This window comes from Peromyscus eremicus, chromosome 6, assembly GCF_949786415.1.
Source record: "Peromyscus eremicus chromosome 6, PerEre_H2_v1, whole genome shotgun sequence".
Taxonomy (NCBI): Eukaryota; Metazoa; Chordata; class Mammalia; order Rodentia; family Cricetidae; genus Peromyscus; species Peromyscus eremicus.
Window position 1 is genome coordinate 14743295 of NC_081421.1, and position 25912 is coordinate 14769206.

At 40.2% G+C, this 25912-nt stretch overlaps 2 protein-coding genes across 2 annotated transcripts in view; one reads left to right on the forward strand and one right to left on the reverse strand.

The window, feature by feature from the left end:
- LOC131912328 (FRAS1-related extracellular matrix protein 2-like) overlaps positions 1-23572 on the forward strand; it is a 38067-nt gene extending 14495 nt beyond the window's left edge. The window contains exons 10-16 of the mRNA XM_059264651.1: positions 1100-1403; positions 3122-3253; positions 3520-3851; positions 11583-11775; positions 18061-18175; positions 18334-18507; positions 23435-23572. Of these exons, the coding sequence (XP_059120634.1) occupies positions 1100-1403; positions 3122-3253; positions 3520-3851; positions 11583-11775; positions 18061-18116 (1017 nt within the window). The 3' untranslated portion in view covers positions 18117-18175; positions 18334-18507; positions 23435-23572. The remainder of the gene's footprint in view (positions 1-1099; positions 1404-3121; positions 3254-3519; positions 3852-11582; positions 11776-18060; positions 18176-18333; positions 18508-23434) is intronic.
- LOC131912910 (LHFPL tetraspan subfamily member 6 protein-like) overlaps positions 1-25912 on the reverse strand; it is a 153679-nt gene that overhangs the window by 89486 nt on the left and 38281 nt on the right. The gene's annotated exons all lie outside the window — the stretch shown is intronic.

Sequence of the window (25912 nt, forward strand, 5' to 3'; positions counted from 1 at the left end):
CAAACAAAACAAGAGCCTATTAACTGAGGACACAGTGTGTGGTTTAAGAATCCGTCACTGTCAGGAAAGCCAGTAAAGCATGAACTCTGCACAGAAGGGATTAAAAAATAAGGACAAGTGGAAAAAAATAAGGATCTGTAGCTCTGATACGAGGCAGAGTGTAAGAGCCAGAGCTGAAGCTCTGATATGGAGGATCAGGTAGACCTTTGACAGTTTTAGATTCAGGTGAGGGGAGATCATTCTGGAAAGGGTGGTTGCCAAGGAGAATGGAAGGGATTCATTACAGGTTTCACTTGCCTTCTTGTAACTGAATCTTGAGTTCCCCGTGAACAAAAACTATGACATATATTTTTAGGTCACAGCAGCCCTAATGAAACACTCCACATACAACAGGCACACAATGAGTGTTCATTGGCTTAACAATGTGTGGATAATCTGGTGTTCATTTATAAAGGGTTCTAAATGCCACATTAGGCAACTTGGAATTCATTTGTTGGGTAGCGGGATGCGTTCTCATGCAGAAGAGCTGCGTGAGTAGAGGGTCACGTTGGAATGTTAGTGGGGCAGGAGTGTAGAGTTGGAAAGGGAGGACTTGAGTTAGATGGGAAGGAGCCGTGTGAATGGTGAAGAAGGGATCGACTTAAGGAGTGTTACAAAGCGGAGTGGTCAAGGTCACCCACCTGCTGGACATGAAGAAGGAAAGAGAAGGATTGGGCTCTCCATGGATGTCTGGTTGGCACTCCTGGTGGCCCTGATGGTGTGACCAACCTCACGAGAGAGGTAGACTCCAATACCTTTTGTAGGGCAGAGGGAGAGGGGACAGAAGCATGAGAGAAAGAGTAAGAATGACTCTGGGGATTCCAGAGATGATGATGTGATTGACACTTCTGAGTGTGGTCGTGTCCAGTGAGCTATCGGAAGTTGAAAGGTCATAAAAGGATGGCAGCTGGGAATAAGAAGTCGGAAGTTGCATGACCAAATGCAGCATGAAGGGCAATGGAAGCCTTAGGACTAAAGGAGCTTGAGAAGCATCAAGTCCAAGTCCACATTACTCTCTACTGTGGTCCTAACACAGCTCTGTTTATTTGCTTTCCCATAGGCTTGCAACCCCAAATATCCAGACTACGACAAAACAGGCTCTATTTGTGCCAGCGAGAACATCAATGACACTTTGACCCGATACCGGTGGCTGATCAGCGCTCCTGCTGGCCCGGATGGTGTGACCAGCCCTTTGAGAGAGGTGGACTTCGACACCTTTTTCACATCATCCAAAACGATCACGTTAGACTCCATATACTTTCAGCCTGGTTCCCGGGTACAGTGTGCGGCTCGTGCAGTGAACGCCGATGGGAATGAAGGCCTGGAACTGATGAGCCCCATTGTCACCATCGACAGAGAGGAAGGTGAGAGATGTTTCCCTGGGAAGGTCACTGAAACACTGCTGCAGTATTGCAAATACCTCATTTCTGTGTATAAATTCCTCCAAATAACCCTGTATACCATAGAACTCTTACTTACAGACGAGCATCCATTTTTGCAAAAGTCTTCATTAGAAAACAGTAATTCCACACCTTTCATGAACACCTGGGGTGTGCTAGGTAAAGAGCCTTGTACTCGTCATGATGATAAAGGAGGACTCCCGTGCTCCGGGAGTCCATAGACAAATTAGAGGCATAGGTAATCTGAGTCTGGTCCCGCATAGAGGAGCTGCTGAGATGCATCTTGAAATTGTGAGAAGTGACTCTAAGAAGCATGAAGGAATGTGAACTCTCTAGGAGTAACAAACCCCAATATGGAGGAACTTGTGAGGAAATAAGGGTTTGGTCTGGACGAGGAGGGGTTACTATACCAGGTAAAGAGCCCAGCTGGCTGGTGCATGCATGGGGATCTGCTGGGGGCACAGTCAAAGGATGGTGTAGGCGGAGAGCCGTGTGCACATCACCAAAGGGAGGCTGGGTCTAAAGCCAGAGCCTGGGACACATGGTTGGAAGTGCATAATAGAATATGGCCAGACCCAACACTAACAGGAAACCCAAACTAAAGGAAACTTTATAGAAAGTAATCTTCCTCTGAGTAGAGATGGTTATGTATATTTTTTGTTGGTGGTTTGGTTTGGATTTGGTGGGTTGGATGTTTTTTTAAGTTTTATTTATTTTTATTTTAAGTGCATGTGTGTATGCTTGTATGTATCTATGTGTGCCGTGTGTATCACTCAGGTCAAAAGTGAACATCAAATGCCCTGGGATTAGACTTATAGATGGTGTGAGCCACTATGTGGGTTCTGGGAGTTGAACCCAGGTCCTCCACAGGAGCAGCCAGTGCTCTTGATCCCTGAGCTGTCTCTCCAGCCCCGTGGGTTTGCTGTTGGCAGTGCTGAGAATGGAACCCAGGGTCTTACACATGGCAGACAAGTACTCCACCTCTGACTTAGACTCCTATTCCTAAATTAAATGGGCTTTTAAAAATGTACATGCACATTTCTATTTAAAATTTCTCAGATTAAAGAATATTTTTAGGTAGCTGGGTTGATGAGTGGTTAAGAGCATGTACCAAAGGACCCAAGTTCAGTTCCAAACACCCATGTCAGGTGGCTCCCAACTGTAGGTCCGGCTCCAGGGATTTTTCTTAAAGTATATTTAGGACTTGAAATTATAATGCAGTAAAGCTCTGGGATCAGTTCCAGCACTGTTAAAACATACACTCACTTTGAGTTTTATTCACCAATAAGTAATATTTATTATAGCTAATATATAATACATATTTCATGATTCATCATATTGTTCTAGGGTAACATTCAGATTCACTTCATTGAACTATACTTTGTAATGTATTTCAACCATTTGCATTTTATCTGTTCACATTATATAATAATTTTGTGAATATGTTTCTGGCACAAATGATCTTCATATATTAAGTCAGTCTGACCAAGAACTGTTGAGAGACTCCTGAACTGCATGCTATGGTCACCTCTCACACAGTCTTCTGCTTCCTTATGATATACATTCTCAGTCAGGTGTTAGATCACAGCGAATATTAAAATACAGAAAAGCAACAGCACCTACATTAAAACATTACTTACATGCTGTCATCTTTTAGCATAAATGTGCTCGTTTTCTTCAAGGTCTCTGTCAGCCCCGTGTGCCTGGGGTCGTGGGGGCGGAGCCATTCTCAGCTAAATTGCGCTACACTGGTCCCGAGGACCCAGACTTTGCAAATCTCATCAAGCTCACCGTCACGATGCCACATATAGATGGTAAGTACCCTGGGTAAAGCAAGACTCTGGACACACCGACGGTAGATATCCTGGTAAAGTAAGACCTTGGGAGTTGGGGTACTTGGAACCTGGTTTATTTATTTCACTTCCTTCGTCTTCAGTTTGCAAATTAACTTTCAAGTCTGTCTGCTTCTTTCAACTCTTTCTATCCAGTTTTGAAAGTCTGTCAACTTAAAAAGCATTCTTTAGAAGTGAAATAAAAATGCAAATGAGAGCAGACGGTGCCTCCCTGTGCTTCCCTGCAGGGATGCTGCCCATCATCTCCACGAGAGAGCTGTCCAACTTTGAGCTGACCCTCAGCCCTGATGGCACCAGAGTTGGGAACCACAAATGCTCCAACCTGCTGGACTACAATGAAGTGAAGACCCACCATGGCTTCCTGACTAATGCCACGAAGAACCCAGAGGTCATTGGAGAGACCTATCCTTACCAGTACAGTGTGCCGGTCAGGGGCTCCAGTACCTTACGATTCTACCGAAACTTGAATCTGGAAGCCTGCCTATGGGAGTTCGTCAGCTGCTATGACATGTCGGAGCTCCTGGCAGACTGTGAAGGCACCATCGGGACGGATGGCCAGGTACACATTCCAACATCTGGGCCTTGCTCCTTGGATAAACCAGCTGCTTGGGTCTGTCAGTAGTTTTCTAATCTCAACTATTACCTCAGTATTGTTAGCCATTAGTCACAGAGGGACGGCTGATGGCTGGTATCAAAATCTGTCATACTACATATTAATATACAAGAGATATACAAAATCCTCCTCCCAGGCCATCAAAAGAACACCTCTAGAATAATAAGTAACAGAGTCCCCGCTTAGGTTATAATTTTTAAAACTCTAAAATTTGCGTTAAAAATCATGTCAAGAATTTGAACTAAAATCCTGAATTAACAAAAATTATGAGAGGCCTATTTGTTAAAGTAGCAAACGAGATGCAGAATGCACCATATCTTTCAATATTTAGCCAAGGGGAGTCTTAATAGATGTGGCAGTCCCTGAAGGTGGATTTCTAAGGCTATATTCCTGCTGGGTTAAAAGCAAAATAAAGGGGAAAGTCTATGGTAACAGACCATCAGTTTACTCCCACAGCAGAGCTGTGGAACTCGGCTCATCTCCGCTACAGTTGGTGTTAAATGGGTAGTCTCTCGTGGTGCCGGGAAGCTAGTGGGTGACAGCTGTTAAGACTTGCTATGCTCAAAAAGCAGACGAGTCAGTAAATAGCGTGAATTAGTGAAAACCCATATTAGAGCATCAACGTAAAGACAGTGTGACGCGATGGGAAGAGCCTGATACTGTAATCAAGCAAATGCACACTTGACATTTGGTTCTGAGGCATTCTAGCTGTGTGTCTCCAGAGACACGTTATATAAAGCCTTCATGGGTGGTGGTTCGTTGGGTACATCTTCCTCAGTCTGTCTTTGCCATCTGAAAAGGAAAAAGAAATAAAAGAAACAAACAAACACTAGCTCCGCCTCCTCCTCACAGATCGCACACCTTTGTCTCTTCCTCCTGGAGCTTGTGCCGACGTTATTAAATCACTGTCTCCTTTCTGATCGCTCCAGACACAGGATCAGTGGGCATAAACGAAGGAGGACGCAGCCACAGGACTGCACTGTCGTTCAGTTGGGTCTCTGCTAGCTGGCTTCTCCGTGCTTCAGAGTGTCTCTGCGGGCCGCTCTGTAGTCTGTTTTCACCCACAGGAACATCTTTTGTCCTCCCCACAGAGTGGAAATACGTCTCTATCTGTCACTTGGACAGCTGGTTGTCCCAGTGCATCCCTGCCTTCACCCTGCTAAGCTGACACTGCCTTTGCCGGCCAACTGTAACGCAGCAAGCGTGGTTTGAAGGCAAGGCTTGCCTCGGAGGTGTTTAACTCTTCAGACTAAATCTGTCTGCTGAATGCTAAATGTTCATTTAAACGGATTCTACTTTGTTAGTTTTTTGTTCTGTTTCGTTTTGTTTTTCATGGCCGTTATTGCTGTTTTATGCTCAGCATTCTGTTGAATCATTTGGGTCCAGAGATGTTTTGTGTCCAGTGACCTCAAGTGATTGAAGCCAGGGCTGTGTCTCTAATTGAACTGTGGGTGGTTCTGTTGTCCGGCAGGAGCTGGCAGCTGCCGGTTTCAGCCAGGTTTGTCTTGCATGAAAGGCTTGTAGAACACACTGGGAATGAGAGAGAGCACATCCTATAGTCAGTCAGCCAATATTTACTTACTTATTTGTTTGTTTGTTTGTTTGTTTGTATGTATGGACATTTTGCCTGGTACACACAGAGACCAGAAAAAGGCATCAGGTCCACTGAGGTTGAAGTTACAGATGGCTGTAAACTACCATGGGGGTGATAGGATTTGAACCCAGATCCTCTGGAAGAGCAGCCAGTGCTCTTAACTGCTGAACCATCTCTCCGGTCTGCAGAGCATCTAGTTCCTAACCATTTCATGTAAGCTTTTTCAGTAGATGGCCAACGTATCAGAATCCCTTCTGAGAAGTTTTTCTGCTTTGGTATTATTGAAAATCAGTCCAATGGTGGAACCACGATGATCAGTGCCGCTGAGAAGAACAGATTCAGTGGGAGTCACTGAAGTTTTGGGTTTTATTATGAAATTCTAAAACCTTCACCGTAATCTACATGGTAACAAGCTAGTGAAACACATTGCATACGCTCTAAAAGGAAAGCTTAAAGACGGACAATCCCACTCACCCCTATATTCTTCCTCGGCTTAAACTTCAATTTCTCTACAGACTATCGACTTATTTTCTCCCCGGAGCACACTGCTGAACCATGGGTAGAGGAGAAAAAACAACCTTAATTAATATAAAAGTAAGCTAGCCCTCCAAGACATCCCTTTTCTGTTCTTCCATTCACTGATGCGTCTAAGACTGGAGACAAATAGTCAGATGGTAGTTCTAACGATTAAGATAACGGCAGTGGGGATGGGGAGAGAGCTCAGTTGGCTGGGTGTTTGCCTAATGTACATGAAACCCCAAGTCTGGCCAGCACCACACAGACCAAGTGTAGCACTGCACACCTTATAGTTCCAGTACTCAGAACTGGAGACAGAAAGATGAGAAGTTCGAGGCCAGCCTGGGCTACATAAGACCCTGTCTCAACCCAAAATAATAACAATGATGGTGATAGTCAAAATAATAACAACTAGTAAATTTATTGTTAAATATGTGCCTTACACTTTTCTAAACATATATAGCTATTCTTCCTAACCTCAAAACTCCATACAAATAAATACCATGCCCTGCCCCACCCACTCCCCTTTACAGATCAGAAAAGAGGAACAAAGAAAACTCAGATAACTTACCCAAATTTATGTAGCTTGTGTGTCTGTGCTGGTAACTCACTGTGTGCTTATCTTGTGTGCCCGTGCGGATAACCCATCATGTGCTTATCCTAACACGTAATTGACTGTGAAAATGGATGTGGTCATAGACACTATTATAAGAAAGCCAACTGAGCTTCCCTCTGTCCCTCATAGATGAATGCTGCACAGCAACCATAATGGAAACCATGTGCTAACATACATCCTTAGCTGGGATGGTGAAATGTAGCTAATCCAGGCCCTGGGGCTGGAGGTGTGTGTGTGTGTGTGTGTGTGTGTGTGTGTGTGTGTGTGTGTGTGTGTGTTGACTTTTGTGTAGTGTGACTACAGCTCTCTTCAGCTGATATCAAGACCTCCTTATTCAGTTGTACATTCACAAAACAGTCGTTTGACATCTAGTCTGTACCAGGAAACATCCCGGGGGCCCAGTGAGGACCCCATACGCACCAGCAAAGAAGACTTATGTAGGTCACTTCCGACACTCACTAAGAGGCTAAGAATTTCGCCTGTTCAGAAAAAGAATTTTAAAGTTCTTGAATTTTATTCAGTTCTAAAATAATCTTTAGCTATTAACCTCAAAAAAATGCAAAGGCAGATAAAAAAACACATATTTAATCAATAATTCTGCTCTGTCTCTATGCATGTCTCATTTTCTGTTTTTGTTTGTTTGTTTGTTTGTTTGTTCTAATTAAGGTTGAGCATGCAATGAGAAACACGGGACAGAAGTTAAACTTAGTTTTTTAAACAATTGGGAGTTTGGGTGACTCTTTTTTTTAAACAAGTTCTTTGAAAAATAAAAGACATTCTTCTGAGTTTTACTGGCTCTTGTTCAAGGTTAGACTCTTGACTCTCTTGACTTCTTAGGTCCACAGCAGCTGGTCACGTTGTTCAGCAGCCAGGCCTACGCTGCAGAAATGCAGCCCAATTAACAGTTTGCTCTTACGGCATGGAATTGCAATACGCTCCTGGAAAGACACTCTGTGGTCTGGAGAAGTAAACAAGTATTGTTCTCAGTTGATTTCTTTGAGGAAGAATTTTTGCCTCCTTTTTTACAGGTGTGTTTGATTTATAAATATGAACACAGAGGCTGGAATATATATATCAGAAGTCACAACTTTTCATCCTATTATTTTACACTTCCTATAATCCTATACTGATTCTCTTATGAGAATTCTCTTTTGTCTTTTATAAGTAAGCCATGCTACATCAGTCAAGAACAACCCAATTCACATAATGTTCATGACATATGCTGCTGCCTATGTTGTCAGACTTAGCAGTTAATTTTTGCAATAATTTTTGTAATCAAAATAACATCATTTCTGAACTCAGGAGAACAAGTGACAGTCAGATAAAATCCCACCCGTTATCCCACCATAATTACACAAAGACATATTAACCTCTTTAATTACATACATAGTTTAACGGTGGTGGCTTAATTTTTCTAACTTTATTTTGTATGTTGCTTTTTAATTTAACATGAGCATGTGCCACGACAAGGTAAGTTTTTCAGAGTTATTTTTTTCCTTTGAGACAGCCTTAGAATGTATCCTGGCTGACTTGGCACTCACTGTGTAAACAAGGTTTGCCATGGATTCATAGAGATCCCCTGCCTCTGCCTGCCGAGTGCTAGGATTAAAGGTGTGAGCCACCATACCTGCCAGACTTATAACTTGATGGCTACATGTTGTTTCCCTTTTGAACATTACATCATAATACACCATATTTCTATGGTTGTTCATTAGATTATGCATAATTCTATATAGCAAACCTCCCTTAAAGTTGTCCTTCATTGTACAAAATTTGGCTCAATATTGATGCCTACCCAGGCTTTCTCTCTGATTCACCGACCTACAGAAGAGCTGTAAATGGGCAGAAGCCAAGGTCTCCTTGCTCCTAAGCACTCTTAGATGAATATTACTCAGAGAATTTGGCTAAGAATTTGAAACAGTCCTCTCAACTGAGCAGCTAACTGCACACTGTGAGATTTGAAGCTTTGTATTTTGATGTGTGATGCTTTATATAGTCACTAATACCCCCATTTTGATTGATGTTTGAGGCGATAAAAGACACAAGAAAAACATTGCAATGGGGGCCATTCCCCACCAGTGATATCCCTGAACAAGAATTTTTACAAATTCTGTGTTCAATCTTTTGGGTAAATACAAAACACATATTCTGCATTATAGGGCCATATATATGTGCAGGTAAACAACTTTTCAATGGTTTTTGTTTCTAATACATGTGGCCTAATTAAAAGACCTTGAATATGGGAATCTCTGTGCTGTCTGGTGTGATCACCATCAGCTGTGTGGCTACTGAGTATGGGAATGTAGAACTGCGCTGTCCAGCATGGTAGCCAGCAGCTGTGTGTGGCTACTGAGCCTTCTAAATGGAGACAGAGTGGCAAGTCTTTGTGTATGGATATTGCTATAATGGCATTCATCCCCGCCTCTACCCATCTCCCACAAAAAGTAACCCCCTGTCTCAGGCCCTTAGGTGAACAATATCCTCTCCACATATATGCTTGGCACTCGGTAGCATAATATAAATTTGACAATGTGTTACTTTCTCCAAGATATTTGCTCCCTTTAAATATAATCTTAAAATTGTTGTTTGCCTTTGTTAATTAACTTTAAATGTCACTAAGGGCATGTCAGTTCAGTAATTGGGCCGCAGATGATGATTTATACCTTTAAAGGTCCTGAGGTAAAGGTTAAAAGAAATGGAATGCTCTGGAAAGTGGCATCGGAAATTACGGTTGCATTGCAGTTTTTGGTTGAAGAAACAGGCAGGTGACTGGATGATTGAAGTAGGTTCCGTTTCAGCTCTGTCCCCTCCAGGCAGAGATCCTAAATAGTCAGGAAAACCTGGCCTTAAATATGAAAAAAAAAAGATGTACAAGACTTGGGTAGGTCCTATGTTCAAAAATCACCACATTGAGAATTAAACAAAATAAAGCCAGGTGTGGAGACTCACACCTGTTATCACAACACTCAGGAGGCTGAGGCAGGAGGATTGCCAGTAGGCTACATAGTAAGTTGAACAAAATCAAATGTGAACCATTCAGAATGCTACATTCCAATTATCTTATTGAGAGTAAATGCTAAATATTTCCTTCTGAACAGCACTTCACATAACATTTGATGGCGTGTATGTCAATATTGGCAAACATAAAGCTACATTTTTAAAATTGAAAGTCCATGCCTAAAGCCTAATGTTTTAGCTGATGGATTATTAAAGTCACAGAATGAAATATGAATCTTAATCACCAGTGCCATATTGGTTGAACAAGTCACTTTCCCAGGTAGCCAGAGTGTTAACTGCCCTTCTTCAGAACTCATTGTTCAGTGGTAGTCATTATGGCTGCTCTTGGGAAATGCATCTCAAAGCATTCAAGTTACAAGGTACTGACTTAACAGGGAGCAGGGTGTATCTGCTTCCCACAGGTGAGAACCAAACAAGTTGCTTATCTGGTAGGTGGGTCTTTCTTGTTACATGTGTTTTCGTTATTGATCTGGATTGTCGTGTGTGTGACTTGAAGACTTCGCTCTTAACCCCATGATAGTGTGACATATCATTGCATAGTTCTCATGAGTGAAATATATGTCTAGTCCCTATGTCAATTCTTTGTAGGAGACCAGTTCCAAAAGCCTGCTTGGAACTTCCAAGAAGAGTCAGCTTACCATTTCCTCTTGCACAGAGAGGAGATGTGATTGCTGTACTGGTCCTTAGCACACTTGGAAATTAAAATGCAGTAAGTTAGGTGGTCTTAGGATTGCTCCGCATTGTATAGAATCTCATAAAGTGTGGGAGAGATGAACAGGGGCTTAGAATCTAGATTCCAATTTCCACAGGCCACTCAGGTTCAGAGACTTCTGATGAGGGGGCAGGGCATGGAGAGATGGCTCAGTGGTTAAGAGCACTGGCTGCTCCTGCAGGCTTTAGTTCACAACACCCACATGGTGGCTCACATGTCTGTAGCTCAAGTTCCAGGGTATCTGATGCTTTCTTCTGACATCTGTGGGCACCAGGCATGTACCATGTGGTATACATACGTACATGCAGGCAAAACACTCATGCACATAAAATAAGAATAAGTTTTCAAAAATTCTGGTGAACTTGCCTAATTTCTCTGAGTCTTCAATTTTCTACCTCTTTGCTTTCTAGCCATTATCCTTCCATCCATCAAACCACCTTGCATACATACAATTATGAGAATGAAAATACTAAATAGCTTTCATTAGTAACCAACACATTGTCTGAAATTTGGTAGATTCTTGATACGTATTAATTTATTCTCTTGACCTCCCTTACCCCACTGTTGAATACCAGAAGAAAGAAAATATAAAATTCAAAGACAGTTCATTTGTTTTGAAATATCATAACTGCACCATGCCATTGCTAAACGTGTATTTTTTACATCTTTATGTTCATCCTAACTTCCTCTATATGATTAAAAAATAGTTCAGAGATGCATTTTGCATAATAGTTCCAAATTCACACCATTCCTCTGAGGGTCAATAAAAAAGAATATATCTATATATTATGCTGTTATCCCTTAATAAAAGGCAGTAACGCATCGAAAGAAGAGCAACCGACAAGATCCATTTCTATGTGCTCAGAGGAGGCAAATACAGGGCATGGATTAGCAGTCACCCACACCATGAGGAGGGTGACTTCTCCTGGGTGCTAGATTCCTGTGGATGCAATGAACACTTCCTAAAGTTGATTGTGGTGGTGGTTGCATGGTTCCTTGGATACATCAAAAAACTATTGACTTATCCACTTAAGTGGGTGAATTATGTGCATGAGACTGCCTTCATAAAGTTGCCGTTATGTATTGCTGGAAATGGTGAACATCCCCGTGCCGATGACAGTGGTGACATTGTGTGTGAAGTGAGGAAAACACAGTGCTGTGAAATTCTGCAGACTTGGCCTGGTTTGGTTAACACTGACGGGGATGATTTCATTGTCTTAGGTCCTAAACCTCGTGCAGTCCTACGTGACCCTTCGAGTTCCTCTGTACGTTTCCTACGTGTTCCATTCCCCCGTGGGGGTGGGAGGCTGGCAGCATTTCGACTTGAAGTCGGAACTCCGGCTCACATTTGTGTACGACACTGCCATCTTGTGGAACCATGGGATCGGCAGCCTGCCGGAAGCTGAACTCCAAGGTGGGTTGCTGTGACTCCTAAAGCAAGGAAGATAATTTTGATTTTATTACAGGTAGAAACAATGGGAGCACCTTTTAATACATTTTATATTTATAATCGCTAATAATGCGACTTTTTTAACCTTTGTCATAGAAAGCTCTTGTTTAACAAAATCATATCAATGCCTCAAACTTTGTATGATGTGTGACTATGAAATTCAACTTCTTTATTTCAGGTATATTCCACTCTGTCTATTTTAAGTGACTAATTGCTTATATTTTACATAAAACAATCCATATAGCTTCCTGGCCTTTACCAGATAGAGAGATTCCAGTTGAAAATTGGGAATAAAATCAAGGGGTAAAGTTGCACATTTTGCTTCTGAAATGAGAGGATCCTTTAAAGTCTGATGATAAACCCTGTCCTGGATTCTAATGCTGACACTACAATTAATTGATTGTAACCTGTGTCATCTCAAGCACATTACTTAAACGTGGCGGAGGGGGGGTTGATTTCCTATGAGGGTACACACGGCTTCCATTGCCTTCTGATTTGAAACTCTATCATTCTGTAATACCTTAGGCAAATGTCTTACAAGACCAGTGAGGAGAGCTCCTGATGGCACACCCCCCCAACCCCCCACCCCACCTCATCCAGAAACTTATCTGGGCACATGGCTTGTATTTATAATCCCAGCACCTCAGAGGATGAAGCAGGAGGGCTGCTGTGGGTCTGAGGACAGCCTGAGCCATGTAATATGACTGGCTCTCAAAATAATAATAATAATAATAATAATAATAATAGGCCATAAGCAAAAGCAAGCAAAACCCAACAGTGTCAAGCTGACCCATAAACAGAACTTATGAGTTGTAGCTAGAGAGTTTTCTCTCCGGGTCCCACCAAGCCCGGCAGTCCAACAGCCCACTTATAAAATAAATACACAGATGCTTATATTATTTAAACTGTTCAGCCTAATGGCTCAGGCTTTTTATTAACTGTTCATATATCTTAAATTAACACCCCATGAAGCAGGGCTGGAGTATTCCTTGTGTTTCTAATGTTGAAAAAATTCAGTGTTTTGAATTACAATATCTGCTTTAAGCACATTTCCAGATTCGCAGTAATGCGTCTTTTGTACGACAAATGGAACATAATGTTGGGCAAAGATGAGTGGACTCCCCAAACTGCCCGGTGTCTTAAAAGCTGCTGACATTCTGGATTTTCAAATTTTGTGTGACTAGTATGATTCTCTCATAGAAATTTTATTCTTTTATTATTTTTAACAAATTCTCAGAGAGATGTTTAAAAACATGCAATTAAAATATAAAATTTAAAAACATTTTCTGAATCATGTTCCTGCTTTGTGTTCAGGCCGTCGGAGTTGGCCCCAACAAGTCACCTGTCCTCAATGAGTCCATTAAAAACACAGTTGATAACGAAAAGCAGAAAAAGGGGGATTTGTTCCTTGTAGCCACCTTGGGGGAAGGAACAAAGAGGTTCAGTGAGGTCTGAGTGTAAACAGAGGGGAAGAGGAGCATAGCTAAGGTGACCCATCCTGATCAAGGAGACTGTCATCACTGGCCTGACTGTGAAATCTCTTTCCAGTGACAAACTCCCTTTTGCCCTTTCTTTCTCTCACAGTAGGAGTCCTAGGGAAATTCCTCCAGAAGATCTCTACACAGGATGGTGACTCTGAGCCCTCCATGTCCATGTCCATGGCTAGTGAACCTAGTCCAGCCCAGTTTTGATTGGGTTTGTATCAGACAAGTGTCAGGTCAGTTTTCTCATCAAAAGAGTGTGTATTAGTTTCGATGTTGCTGTGTCTCTGTTTCCTGCTTCAAATGAGTCTCTTCATGATAAAAGGAAAACAATAACATGGATATCTCTATACAACAAGTATAGAAACTTTAAAATGCATCAGCAATAGAGAGAATCAAGCAGAAGAACATCGGGGCTGGGAATCAAGGTGGGCATATGATTATATTAAGGCATTAATAAATTAAATGTAATGGACACATCATTCAAGATCTCTGGGATGCTGCTATTCAGATATTGTACTTGTTAATTTTCTGTTTCTGTGATAAAACACCATGACCAGAAGCATCTTACAGAATGAAGAGTGTATTTGGGCTTCCAGATCCAAAGGCATCAGAGTCTATCATGGTGGAGAGACTTAGCACAAATGGCCCACATGGGGGCAGGAAAAGGAAGCTTAGAGGTTCCATCTCAACCACACTCAGGAAGCAGAGGGCAAACACAAGGGCAGAGACTATTCAAGGCCTGTCTCCAGGGACAGATGTCATCTATTAAGGCTCCATCTCCCAGATATTCCACATCCTCCCCAATTAGTACCGCCATCTGGGGCCAAGTGTTCAATTATCTAAACCTGTGGGGGACATTCATGTGGAAAAACACCTCAGAGACTAAATATAAATATCTGGCATTGCAGATAGAGTGGAGATAATCAGAGCATAAAAATCAAGTTCTGTGAAACAATAGCAGAAATTTCCTCATATCTAAGGAAATTTATGAACCAGTTCTACAGAAGACATTTAGAACCACAACAGCCATGGTTGGATAATAACTTCTCCACATTGTATTGTAAAGACATTAAGCAGGGAAGAGGAGCTTGGACCTGCCTCGTCTGAACATACCAGGTTCTACTGACTCCCCAGGGGAGACTTTGCTTTGGAGGAGGTGGGAATGGGAGAGTGGGTTGTGAGGGAAGGCTCGGGGAGTGGGAGGAAGGAGGACAGGTGTAGATGTAACCAACCGTCTTATTAAATAAGAAACACAGAGCCGATTCAGAGAAGAAAGCCAAGAGGTCAGAGCTAAGAGCCTCACTCTTCCTGCTTCAGCGATCCTCTTCAGCCAAGAGAGCTCTCCGAAAAAGGGACCTACTTCCTGTGTGTATGTCTCTATACAGTCTAGCTGTTCTGCCTTCTCATTGGTTGTAAACCATGCCTCGTCACTGCCTGTCTGTAAAGACTTCCAGGTCTTCTATGGTTGGGATTGAGATTAAAGGCGTGTGTCTCCAATGCTGGCTGTATCCTTTTACACACAGAGATCTACCTAGCTCTGGCTACCAAGTGCTGGGATTAAAGGTTTGCACCACCACCGCCATGCTCTTGATAATGCTCTAATAGCTCTGACCCCCGGGCAACTTTATTTATTAACATACAATTTAAATCATATTTCAGTACAAGTAAAATACCACCATAGACAGGGGAATCCCTGCTGGATATGTAAAATGAATAGAAAAATCTCTTAATGAAAGAAAGAAAGAAAGAAAGAAAGAAAGAAAGAAAGAAAGAAAGAAAGAAAGAAAATTTGCCATTTTTGAGGAGGTTCTCACAATGCAGCTCTGGCTCACTTGACCAGGCTGACCTTAAACTCACAGAAATACATTTGTCTCTGTCTCCTGCCAAGGACTGGGATTAAAGGTGTGTACCATCACTCCCAAGCACATAAAAATCGTTATTTTACAGCTTTTCACCTCACTGAAAATTCCAAAAACACAGAACCAAAAACACCAGAGAGAAGTTTCAAGAAATTCCATGTCCTTAGGAAAGCAATCCATCCATGACCTCTTAGTAAAAATGTAAATAAAAACAAGCCACAAACCCAAGAAGAAATTTTATAGTGAATAATTGCAGTCCCAAAGAAAAGAAGCACCAAGCAAGATTACAGCGGGGAGGAAAGGGATCCACCAAACCTGAGGAAGAGGTGGAGGATATGTGCAAACGAGCACAGAAGACCTCCCCATTTACATTGCACATGCACAGTGAGCACTATTTGCTCCATAAACTGTCAGTTATGCCTGAGGAAGAAGGAGCTTGCTTTTGTTTACCAGTGTTGCTTAGCAACGACTGTTCTATAACTGGATGCTTCAGTTTTACTGGTCAAACCATAGCCTCACACTTGTGAGAGTCGCAGAGTTAGGCTCTGGTTGTTAGACAGTCAGTGGTTAAAAGTTCATCATTTCCTAAAATTACTTAGTGTTGAGTTGATAGAAAGGTGGTGACAGCTATGTTGTCCACCCCGAGGAAGCTCTTCTGCTTTAAGAAGGAGCCGAAAACCCCCTTGGGGTTTTGTGACGGCCCAAGCAGGGCAACGGGATCCTTGTCCTGCTTTCACTGTGGAACTGAAGACAGGTACTGCCAGCCTTATGACCCTGAAAACGAATTTCATGAGGCAGTATGCATGGGAAAGCTCAAAGTGGTGGTGCATCTCCTCGGGAAGAAGCAATTTCATGTGAACGATGAGGATGAAGGGAAACGGTAAGAACACTTGGAAGCTAAGGATGAGGGGCCTTGAGGAAATCGAGTGATGGGAGAAGCCTACTTTTCCTAGCTCTGTTGAGGGCAACAGGAGTGAGGAGAGACCAGCTGTGCTTTCTGGACTACAGTCTCCTTGGTACCCGTGATCACACAGGTCCAGTGTCCAGATCTTCTTCTGGAGCAGGAGAACCATAAGACCAAAGCTCAGCAGGTTTACTGTCACCCCGTAATTCCCCTATGGAGCATTTTCTTATGGAGCATCGAATACACAATAGAATAATTGAACAAACTATAAAGTAATGGGATTTAATTTCAATGTACCTAATAAACACAATGTTGTGTAAACTGTAGAAACTACAGAGATCAAGAGTAGTGTTCCTCACAATAGTCTTCCTCTCACCTAAAATCACCCAAAAACATTGAATATGGATCTTTTATCTGTGTGTACTAACATATTCCTCACTGAAAATAACAGAAATAATCTAAACTTGATAGATGGTTGTGTGCTCCTCTTCCTGCTACTCCTTCATTTTCTTGTTGTTTCTCACTAGTTTCCTGGGGATATCACTCTCCCATCTCTGTAAATTTCTTTTAAGTTCCTTCACTCATTACGTCATCTGTTTCTGAAAGTTTATTCAGTGCGGCCTTGATCAGCCACCATTTTAATAACACAATGTGCTGACAAGCTCCAAGTTCTCTGAAAGTTACTTCTGACATCTTTACTTACTTCTGATAGAGGTGAATGGAACTTGCTGTGAATTTCATGATTTACAAATCAACAAACTGTCTTGTTTTCCCAATTTTGGGTTTACTCGAGGTGGCCCACAGTGTACTAAATCTCCCTCATGAAATTGATATTAGATACTGACGTTAGGCATAGCATACATCTAATTTCTCTGTATGTTATGAATTTAACTATTATCAAAAATGGGCATTCTTATGTATTTGACTTGAAGTTCCATACTTACTTCCTTTGAACTAAAGTTCCTTAAAAATCAAAGCCAAGTTTGCTGTGCATTTAGATTTTGCTGTTGATAATTTTCAGTTTTTGTCAATAGAACATTTCGTAACTTTCTTTAAAAAATCCAGTAAAAGTCTAGAAATGTTTTATATATATGGATATGTGTATATGTATGTATATGTATATCACATTATATATCACGTTTCACTTAGTAGAGACATCATGCATGGCAAAATGACATGCTATCTTATGTATTAAGAATTGCCTTTAAGTTTTGGCAGTCACTGTTGTACATTATGAATTATAAGTGACATTTCAATTTTAGCTGAGTTAAAATGTGTGAAAAACCAAATCTCAAGCTCAGTGGTGTGTCATATCTACAATCCCAGCTCTTTGCAGGCTGAGGCAGCAGAAGCATAAATTTATTGTAGAACTTGTCTCAAGTTTTGAAGAGATGTCCTTAGACTCTAAAATTTATACTCCTTAATATATTTACAAAATAGAGATAATGGAACTAACATTGACTTGAAATATGTTTATTATAGTGTTAACATTCATAACTTAAATACCGAAAAGATTGTTAAGTTGTTGTTGAAGAATATTTTCTAATAGTTGCAAAGAATCTAATTGAGTCATCCTAATTTGATAGAAGTATTCCTTTTAACACCCATTTTCTGGACAAGAATTCACAACACAGGAAGGCTGAGATGTAGTTGGTTGATGGTAGTGTCTAGAGTAGAATTTAAACTGAAACTGAGTTCACCCAATAGTCATGTTCTTTTTGTTCAAATAGGCTGCTCTTTACTACGTAGTTCACTAATAGAGCACTTATCTAGGCTGCAACAGCTGTGTGTATTATTCACACTGGGATAAATGATAGTTGCAATAAATTTTTAAATACAGTAAATTATAAGAGCAAATAAAAATAAATTTTGAATGAAGTTAAATATTTTTTATGTGTCTATGGACTTACATACTATATAATATTTATAAATGCCAGAGTGATTGTGTATGTTGATAATAGTGCCTTACAGTTTTCCTTCAAAATGTCTCTCATTCCCACAGAACTGCGCTCCACTTTGCGTGCTTCTATGGGCATATCGATCTGGTTCGTTTTCTGATATTTAAGGACTGTGAGATAAATGCCCTTGATAATCAAATGTCCACACCACTAATGAAGGTATTTCAAAGACTTCAATTTCAGTAATTAAGTTGATCTAAGTGTTTAGAATGAAAGTAAAATTAAAGTCACTTAAATATAAATCATGGTGAAAGCTGGGGGAAGTTTCTTGTGTGTTCTTTAAATTGACAGTGTTTTCCTGGTAACGATATCCACAGGCTGTACAGAGCTGGGAGACAGAGATCGTGTCTGTCCTACTTGATCATGGAGCAGATCCCAATATCAAAGACTGCAACGGAGAAGCAGTGATCCACCATGCAGTGTATGTAGACAGGCCAGATATTGCCAGCAGTCTTCTTGAATTTGGGGGAAACATTGAAGATACTACAAAGGTAAAGATTTTCTAAATTGAATTCCCAAGTATTTGAAAACTATATGCTTTAACAGTTGTCATATCTTGGTCCAATTTTTTTCACGTTTAGAAGTTGAAGTATTACTTGACTGGCACTTTGAAATAACTTGATCGGTATCCATCTAAGTATTGATGTGTTGTTATAGTTTGTTTTTTACCCCCATTGAGTCCAATTCGTGCTGCCCACATACTCTTGGGTATGTGACCATCTCCTGGAGCATGCTCAGTCCACCCAGGCCACACCTTTAAATGAAAAGGACTATCCAGTCCTAGCAGCTATAACTGTCAAGAAGTTCTCAGCTCAGAGCAGAACTTCATGCTAAATTCCTGCTTGCATAATGACATTTTGTGTCACTTGAGCATCCAACGGTCTTCTGAATGTTTTCACGGTGACTGTGATGTCATATGAACATCTACGCTGGTGTGCCCATGAGACACTCTTTGCTTTTGGTCATCCAGTGGACCTGGCTCTTACAAGCTTTAACCTGATCTTCTACAGTGACCCCAGAGACTTGAGAGGAGGTTTATATCAATAAGGTTAGAAAGATGGGTGGGTACAGAAGAGGGGTGCATTTGGAAAGTAGTGAAAGGGAAGGGGTGAATACGATTAAATTGCATTGAATATAGCTCTCAAAATTATTTCCAAAGGGGGAGAAGTAAATGTTAATTTATTGAAATCAGTATTAGAGAATTTAGCTTACTTTTATGGAGCCATGGAAAATATTTATAAAAATAGATAATGGACTAAAAGGATTATTTGACTTACATTTCCAAGTTACTGTGTATTACTGGGCAAAGCACAGAATCAGGATCTTGAGAAAGCTGTTGACATATCATCTATCCTCAAGAGCGGGAGAAATGAATGAGTCCAGGATGCCTGTTTGCTTACTCTGCAGCTATCTCTGTAAAGTCTTACACAGCCATGTTCTGAAACAAGGCTGTGGTGCCACCCACCAGGGGCTGGGTTCTCTTCATTGGTTAGCCATCAAGATAACTTCCTATAGGCAGCTGGGTATAGCTTTGTCTGTGGTATCAGGAACTTGTAATCCTTCCTTCCTCCTCATATCTCCACAGAAACAGAATCAATGGCCTCTTGAAAAACTCAGAATAGGTGTACCCCTAAACTGCCTACATACCAATATCACACCCGTCAAATATCCAATTCCAAAAGCTTCAACACCTACCCAAAATATTGACAAGCTGTGCTGGGATATAAATCACTTCAGGCTGTGGGTGACACTTCACCTTCCAACTGCTATCACAGACGGAATATTTGCAACTGAAGCATGGTACATTGCACTACAAGCACTTGATTTCCACACATCCATTAGTATGCATGCAGCAGAGATTAAAATTTTAGTAAACAATCCCAAGGGCTATGGAACAGCGCAGTCCATTCATAACCTCCGTTTTCTCCAGGAATGCAGTGCACGCTCAATCTCTAGGAGAATTTTTAAAACTATCCTTCATCCTGACTATAACAAATCAAATCATTTTGCTTTTGAGCCCCTATGATGGAATGGTTCCCTGCAGGAGGTACTTCCACAATCCAACCTCCAAGTGTGTTTTATTTGCTAACAAACCAGAGCTGTATTCCCCCATTTCACCTGCTTTGCCGATACAGGTGTTTCAGTCTACTAGCCTTATTTCTTAGTGTTTGATATAAATTTAGGATGTCTGAAGATTCCTTTTCTCCCTTGGCAGTTTGCAGAGCACCACAGGAAGCTAGTACTTGGGTAGGAATCACTGGGTTAGTTCCAGCTTTATTCCTGCTAGTCTTTTCTCCAAAGGATTTGGTGTCTTTTGTAGCAAGATCTTACACTTAAGTGACTGGAGGCAACCAAGAGCACTAGCAGTAGCTCATATTGTTTGGGAAATGTCTGGAACTCCCAAAAAGTCTAGGGAATTTTTACCTGCCTGGCACTGTGTATTTTGTTAGCTGTGCAGTTGGGCAAGGCTTTTTCACCCCTTGTTGCATAACTTCATGTAAATTACAATACATCGTTTTAATCTCACTGATATTGATGATCCTAAAATCACCATAGACTTCCAATATTAATTTTTTAGATAGGGTTTCACTACGTAGCCCAGACTCTCCTAGAAGTCACGATCTTCCTGCAATAATACCCTGCACTCTATTGATGGGATTACGGTTGTGTCTTCATTTCTGAATTCTAATGTTTAAAATACTTTTAAATTATTGCTCTATTTTGATTCCTGCTTAGGTTGTTTTCTAAGGAAAATATAAACCAGAAAGAAAGCAATGCCTTGCCCATCTCTAAAACTTCCATTACACAGATCTGTATGCACTAGCTATAGTACAGTACAGTCACTCAGTAAATTGGACTTAGATGCAATGATGATTAAAATGCAGCAAATACAGAGTATAACAGAGATCCACAACTAGTGAAAATGCAAAGACCAAAGGACCATGGGTGCCTACCACAATCCTACATCTACAATACAACACCCACACTTAAGTTTCGGGTGACCCTGAGAAAGAAAGTTCTGAAAAAACAAACAAACAAAAAAAAAAAACTCTGAGTTCCAGTGACCAGGATGACTGTTGCAGAAAAGTGTCTTCTAGATACAAAAGGGATAATTCATCTACGAAATCTCAATAATATGGTTGCCTAAAGAAGACGTGCACAAGGAAAACACCAGTTGACCTGCAAACACTTGATAGGGGAAACTTCAAAACTACACTCGTAAATCAAGAGTTGCCCATTATCCATAACTGCTGAGAGTAGAATTCAATTTTCTCCAGGGAGACACTCTAAACTCCTCAATAGTTTATCCAACCACAGTGGCCATGCTTAAACACACACACTTACACATGGACACACACACACACACACACACACACAAACCAACACACATACAGGAAGAGAGAGACAGAGGGGGAGGGAAAGAGAAAAGGAGAGGCAGAGACATAAAAAAGAGAGTCTGCTCACATTACATGGAACCAGTAGGTTGTACATAATACACATGTGTGTGACAGTAATAAAAAACAGGTCCTGAATTTCAGAGGGAGTTAGGGGGAGTTGGAGGAGTGAGGGTGTAGAAACTATGTAAATACAGATCTCGTGTAGGAAATTGTCTAAAGATAATATAAATAAAAAACATTTTAAAAATGTACTGGATTTTCTAAACACTAAGACCGTTTTCAACTTGTAACAGGACAGAATACATTTCAAGGTAAGCAATCAAAGATTCTTTGAGTTGGGCGGTGGTGGCACACGCCTTTAATTCCAGCACTGGGAGGCAGAGACAGGCGGATCTTTGTGAGAAAAAAAAAAAAAAAAAAGATTCTTTGAGATCTTACTCATTTTGAGGTCATTTCTTTGGTGACCTGTTCTGAGCAAGAGGCAGACTCTGAGAATTGTGCCTGTGAAACAACTTCTGCTGTTGCTGACTGATATTTGCCCCACAGAAGATTTGCCAAACAGTACTTCAGAAATCAGGTTTTAAATACTGGACAATTCCATAGTTTTGTCATCGTCCTTAATTGAATTTTTCTGTTGGAAAATGCTACATCTGCCACATAACTGTCTTTTGAAATACAGGAGAATTTCTGACATGGAAAAGACAATTTTGCTCATCCATGCAACTTAGGATCTAACACCTTTGCCACTGTGTGTCGCTGTGTGTCTCTTCAGATAAACTCTGAGGGGAGAGTGCCATGGCTTCAAAGTACCATGACAACTTCTGTGACAGGAACCACAGGTCCATGGGTGTCACATGAGTTCTGTAATGGACTAGAGGACTTTGTGACAACCGTAGCCATGGTTAGAACATTGCAATCTTGAGGATCGTTAGCAGGTGCATTAGGCTAATAAGGAAAAGACTACTGCGGTCAAGTCTATGGTAAACATTACGATCACAGGGCTACATATATGATTTTCAGTTCAGTTGTGAAATATGCGGTATTGTGAATGATTAATTGATATCATTACAGGATGGGTTGACCCCTCTGCTGCTAGCACTCCGAGAAAGGAAACCCCGCATGGCAGCATACCTAATCACACACGGTGCGAATCTTCACGTATCTGATCAATATCTAAGGTACTACACTTCGCATTTTTAAAACACTACTTGTGTTGAAAATAGTCTAGAATAGTAAAAATCATTCATTTCAAATGTGTTATGGGACTAGATTAGAAAAAGTCAATAAAACATCAGTTACATATCTAAAAATATCTATTACATGAAATGGTTATGCCAAAGAACGATAGTCAGGTTCATATTCCCTTTCATAATGAGAGGTTTTTATTTTGATTTTTATTTTGACTGCCATATGATCTTCTATGAGTTGATAGCATTTATATTAGATTGTACATTTACAGTGTCAGTTCCAGTGTTTTCAAGTTTGCAATCACACAACCTTGTGAACACCCTTTAATCTTCAAATACTTTTGGTGGTGTGCAGAGAAGGATGATACATGAATGGTAGTTGTAAACTTACATATATGGCATGATATTAGTATCAGGAATTGAAAACATTCATTTTTAACATTAAAATTATTTGATAACATTATTACTATCATTTTACGCAAATTGCGATTCCATATTTAACAGTGAATTGTATTTTAATAGAATAGGAAGGAAATGGTGTTCTTTTTCATATAAAGCTTTCTGTACTTCTGGTCAATTTTCTCCAAACAGTTATTCACCATAAACAATTTAAAATACAAATTCTACTCTATAAAGTATCATAGTGGGCTAAGAAGTTTTCTGCTTGTTTTCTAGTTTTAGCCTTGGACATATTTTAGGAATCTGAACTCTGCTTTCAGGATGCTTAAGGCTACTTAGTTAATGGTCCATTCTACACACAAAGGCCTTATACTTAGATGGTAAAATGTATACAGTTCACCATTTAAGTAATTGAATTGCCTCTGTCATTCTAGAACAACACTCATGTATGCTGTTAGATGGGATTGTGAAATTATGGTTGAAATTTTACTGAAGAAAGGTGTTGATCACCAGTTAAAGGACACATTTGGATGGAGTGCTCTTTATTATGCCATTATGGGGAAACGCAAAACGTAAGTCCAGAAGTTAAAACGCTAATTGAAACTAAATTTAGACATGAAATATTTACCAATGTTGTATTTTAACCAAGCGTGACTTCATTATTTAAATGCTTTTGGAATGGAAGCATTTTAGTCAACTCCACTTGCCATGAGACAAGCAAAGGGATAGATTGGTCAGAATAGCAACGGGTGTGCAAGAGTCTTAATCTCAAGACTGATCTATGATGATGCTGAGAATCACACTCAGGGGCTTGAATGTATGAGGCGTTTATTTTACCACTCAACTTCATGGCTAAACTCTCTTTTGGAAGCCTTAATATCTTTATCTTTCAAGATCCCAGCATGCTCTGGTCGTTCCAAAAATAAAGCAATGCATGGCACAGAATTTTAGTTTTTGAGTTACTTCTTTGAATCTAAACATTTGTAGTTTGATAGAAAATCTTCACACTTATCTTCCAAATATTTCATCGAACTTATTACCTGAATGCTCAACAATCTAACATGCTCCCTCAGTCCAAGAAAGTAAAAATTCCTACATATATCAGATAGATATGGCATACATGAGGAAAACTTAGGAAGCATTTATTCATGGGGATTTAATGTGATTACACCTGTCTTTTAGTCCAGTGTTAAATAAACTTGATTATCAGGTTGTACCTACTGATCTGTATCTTTATCATAATAGTTATGGAGCCATGAGGAAAGGGTAGTTGAAAATTCAACTATGTGCTTGAAAATTCAAATTTTCTCCTAATATAACAGTGTTCTCTGGCAGCTAAAACTCTTAAGATTTCTCCAAAGCTGTTGCTAGGCATCTGAACCTTATCACTTATTCAAAGCACTCCAGTATCCTAGAAGACCATCATGGCACGATACTTTGGAGGAGTCTCTCTTTTCAGCCATCAAATGGGTTTGCAGATATACTAAATTATCCCATGAATCCAAGCACTTGCAGAAAGAGGCCAGAGCTTGCTTTCTTTCATAGTAATCTGTAGGCAAGGGTTCCTTTGTATCATCCTCTGTAGCACAATCTGTGTTTGTGACAGACCTCTAGCGCCTTTCCCAGGGAAGATGACAGAAAGTGATTGGCCCACTAAGTGCTTTTTCTGTGAAAAGGAACATTTTTCAAGATACTTGAATCTTTACCTCAAGATTTCAGGATATTTCACAACTCTGCCTCAGAAGGAAGACACGGAATACAATTCTGTGAATCTAAATTATATTAACTGTATTCAGTATTTAAGCCCCATCACAGCCCATGAGTATACTTATAACATGTATAAAAAATGATTTTTGTCTTCCATGTAGGTTGATGGTAAGCATGGCGATTCAGGATCATTATGACAAAACTCAGATCATTGTTTCCTTCTTGGCTAAAGGAAGACCAGCAATAGAGCAACCTATGTCTTGGAATTCATTAGTGTTCTCACCATGGGCTTACTCTTTATTTCAGTAATATCAAATTCTGAATTCTGTAGCATTTGATAATAGGTCCATTCATGAATTACAGAGTACTTTCATTTAGGATTCTAATCAGATCAAGACTGAGAAGCAAGTTAGATACTGCTTTGCTATTTCTGTGCCTGTTTTTAGGTGGTGAAATTTTCATAGCAAACTTTTAAACTAAAGTAGGGAAATCCTGAGTTTTGGAAACTTAAGTTGGAGCCTAAGGAAACACTTTCCCAGAGCAAGAATACTTAGGACTCCTTCCTATATTAGGGCATTTTCCATCCTGTCAAGTTAATCCAGATGATTTGAACCATAGTAAATCTACACCATCTCACACTGTTCTTTCCTTCTAAAATGAGACACTTTGTAAAATCTTTTAGAACTAATAAATTTGAAGGGTATGTCCAGATGACTTGATGGAATCTTGTATTGTCTTTGAAATATTTTAAATATTTAATATATTGATAAATGGTTTTCCACCCATATTAAAATAATAACGTTGTTTACCACCATTTCCATACTTGGCAGAAAAATGGTGATTATTCAGCACGACTTACTTCTCTGGAGACAACAAAATACCTTCACACATAAGTCTCTTGAAGTTTCCTTCTCTGTAGCCCTTCTTTAGATTAAAAATGTTGCATTTAGAATTTTTCAATTCTCTGTAATTAGATATTATCTGGGTATATACCCAAGAATGGTGTAGCTGGATCTTGAGGTAGATCCATAACCAGCTTCTTGAATAATGGCCAAACAGATTTCCATAGTGGTTATATGTTTGTATGCCCTTACCTTTGGGTGAGTGGATGAGTGTTCCCCTTCCCCTTCACTCGCAAAGAGCAGTTTTTATTTTTAAAATGCATTTAAATTATGATAGAATTAATATCCTTTCCTCCTTTACAT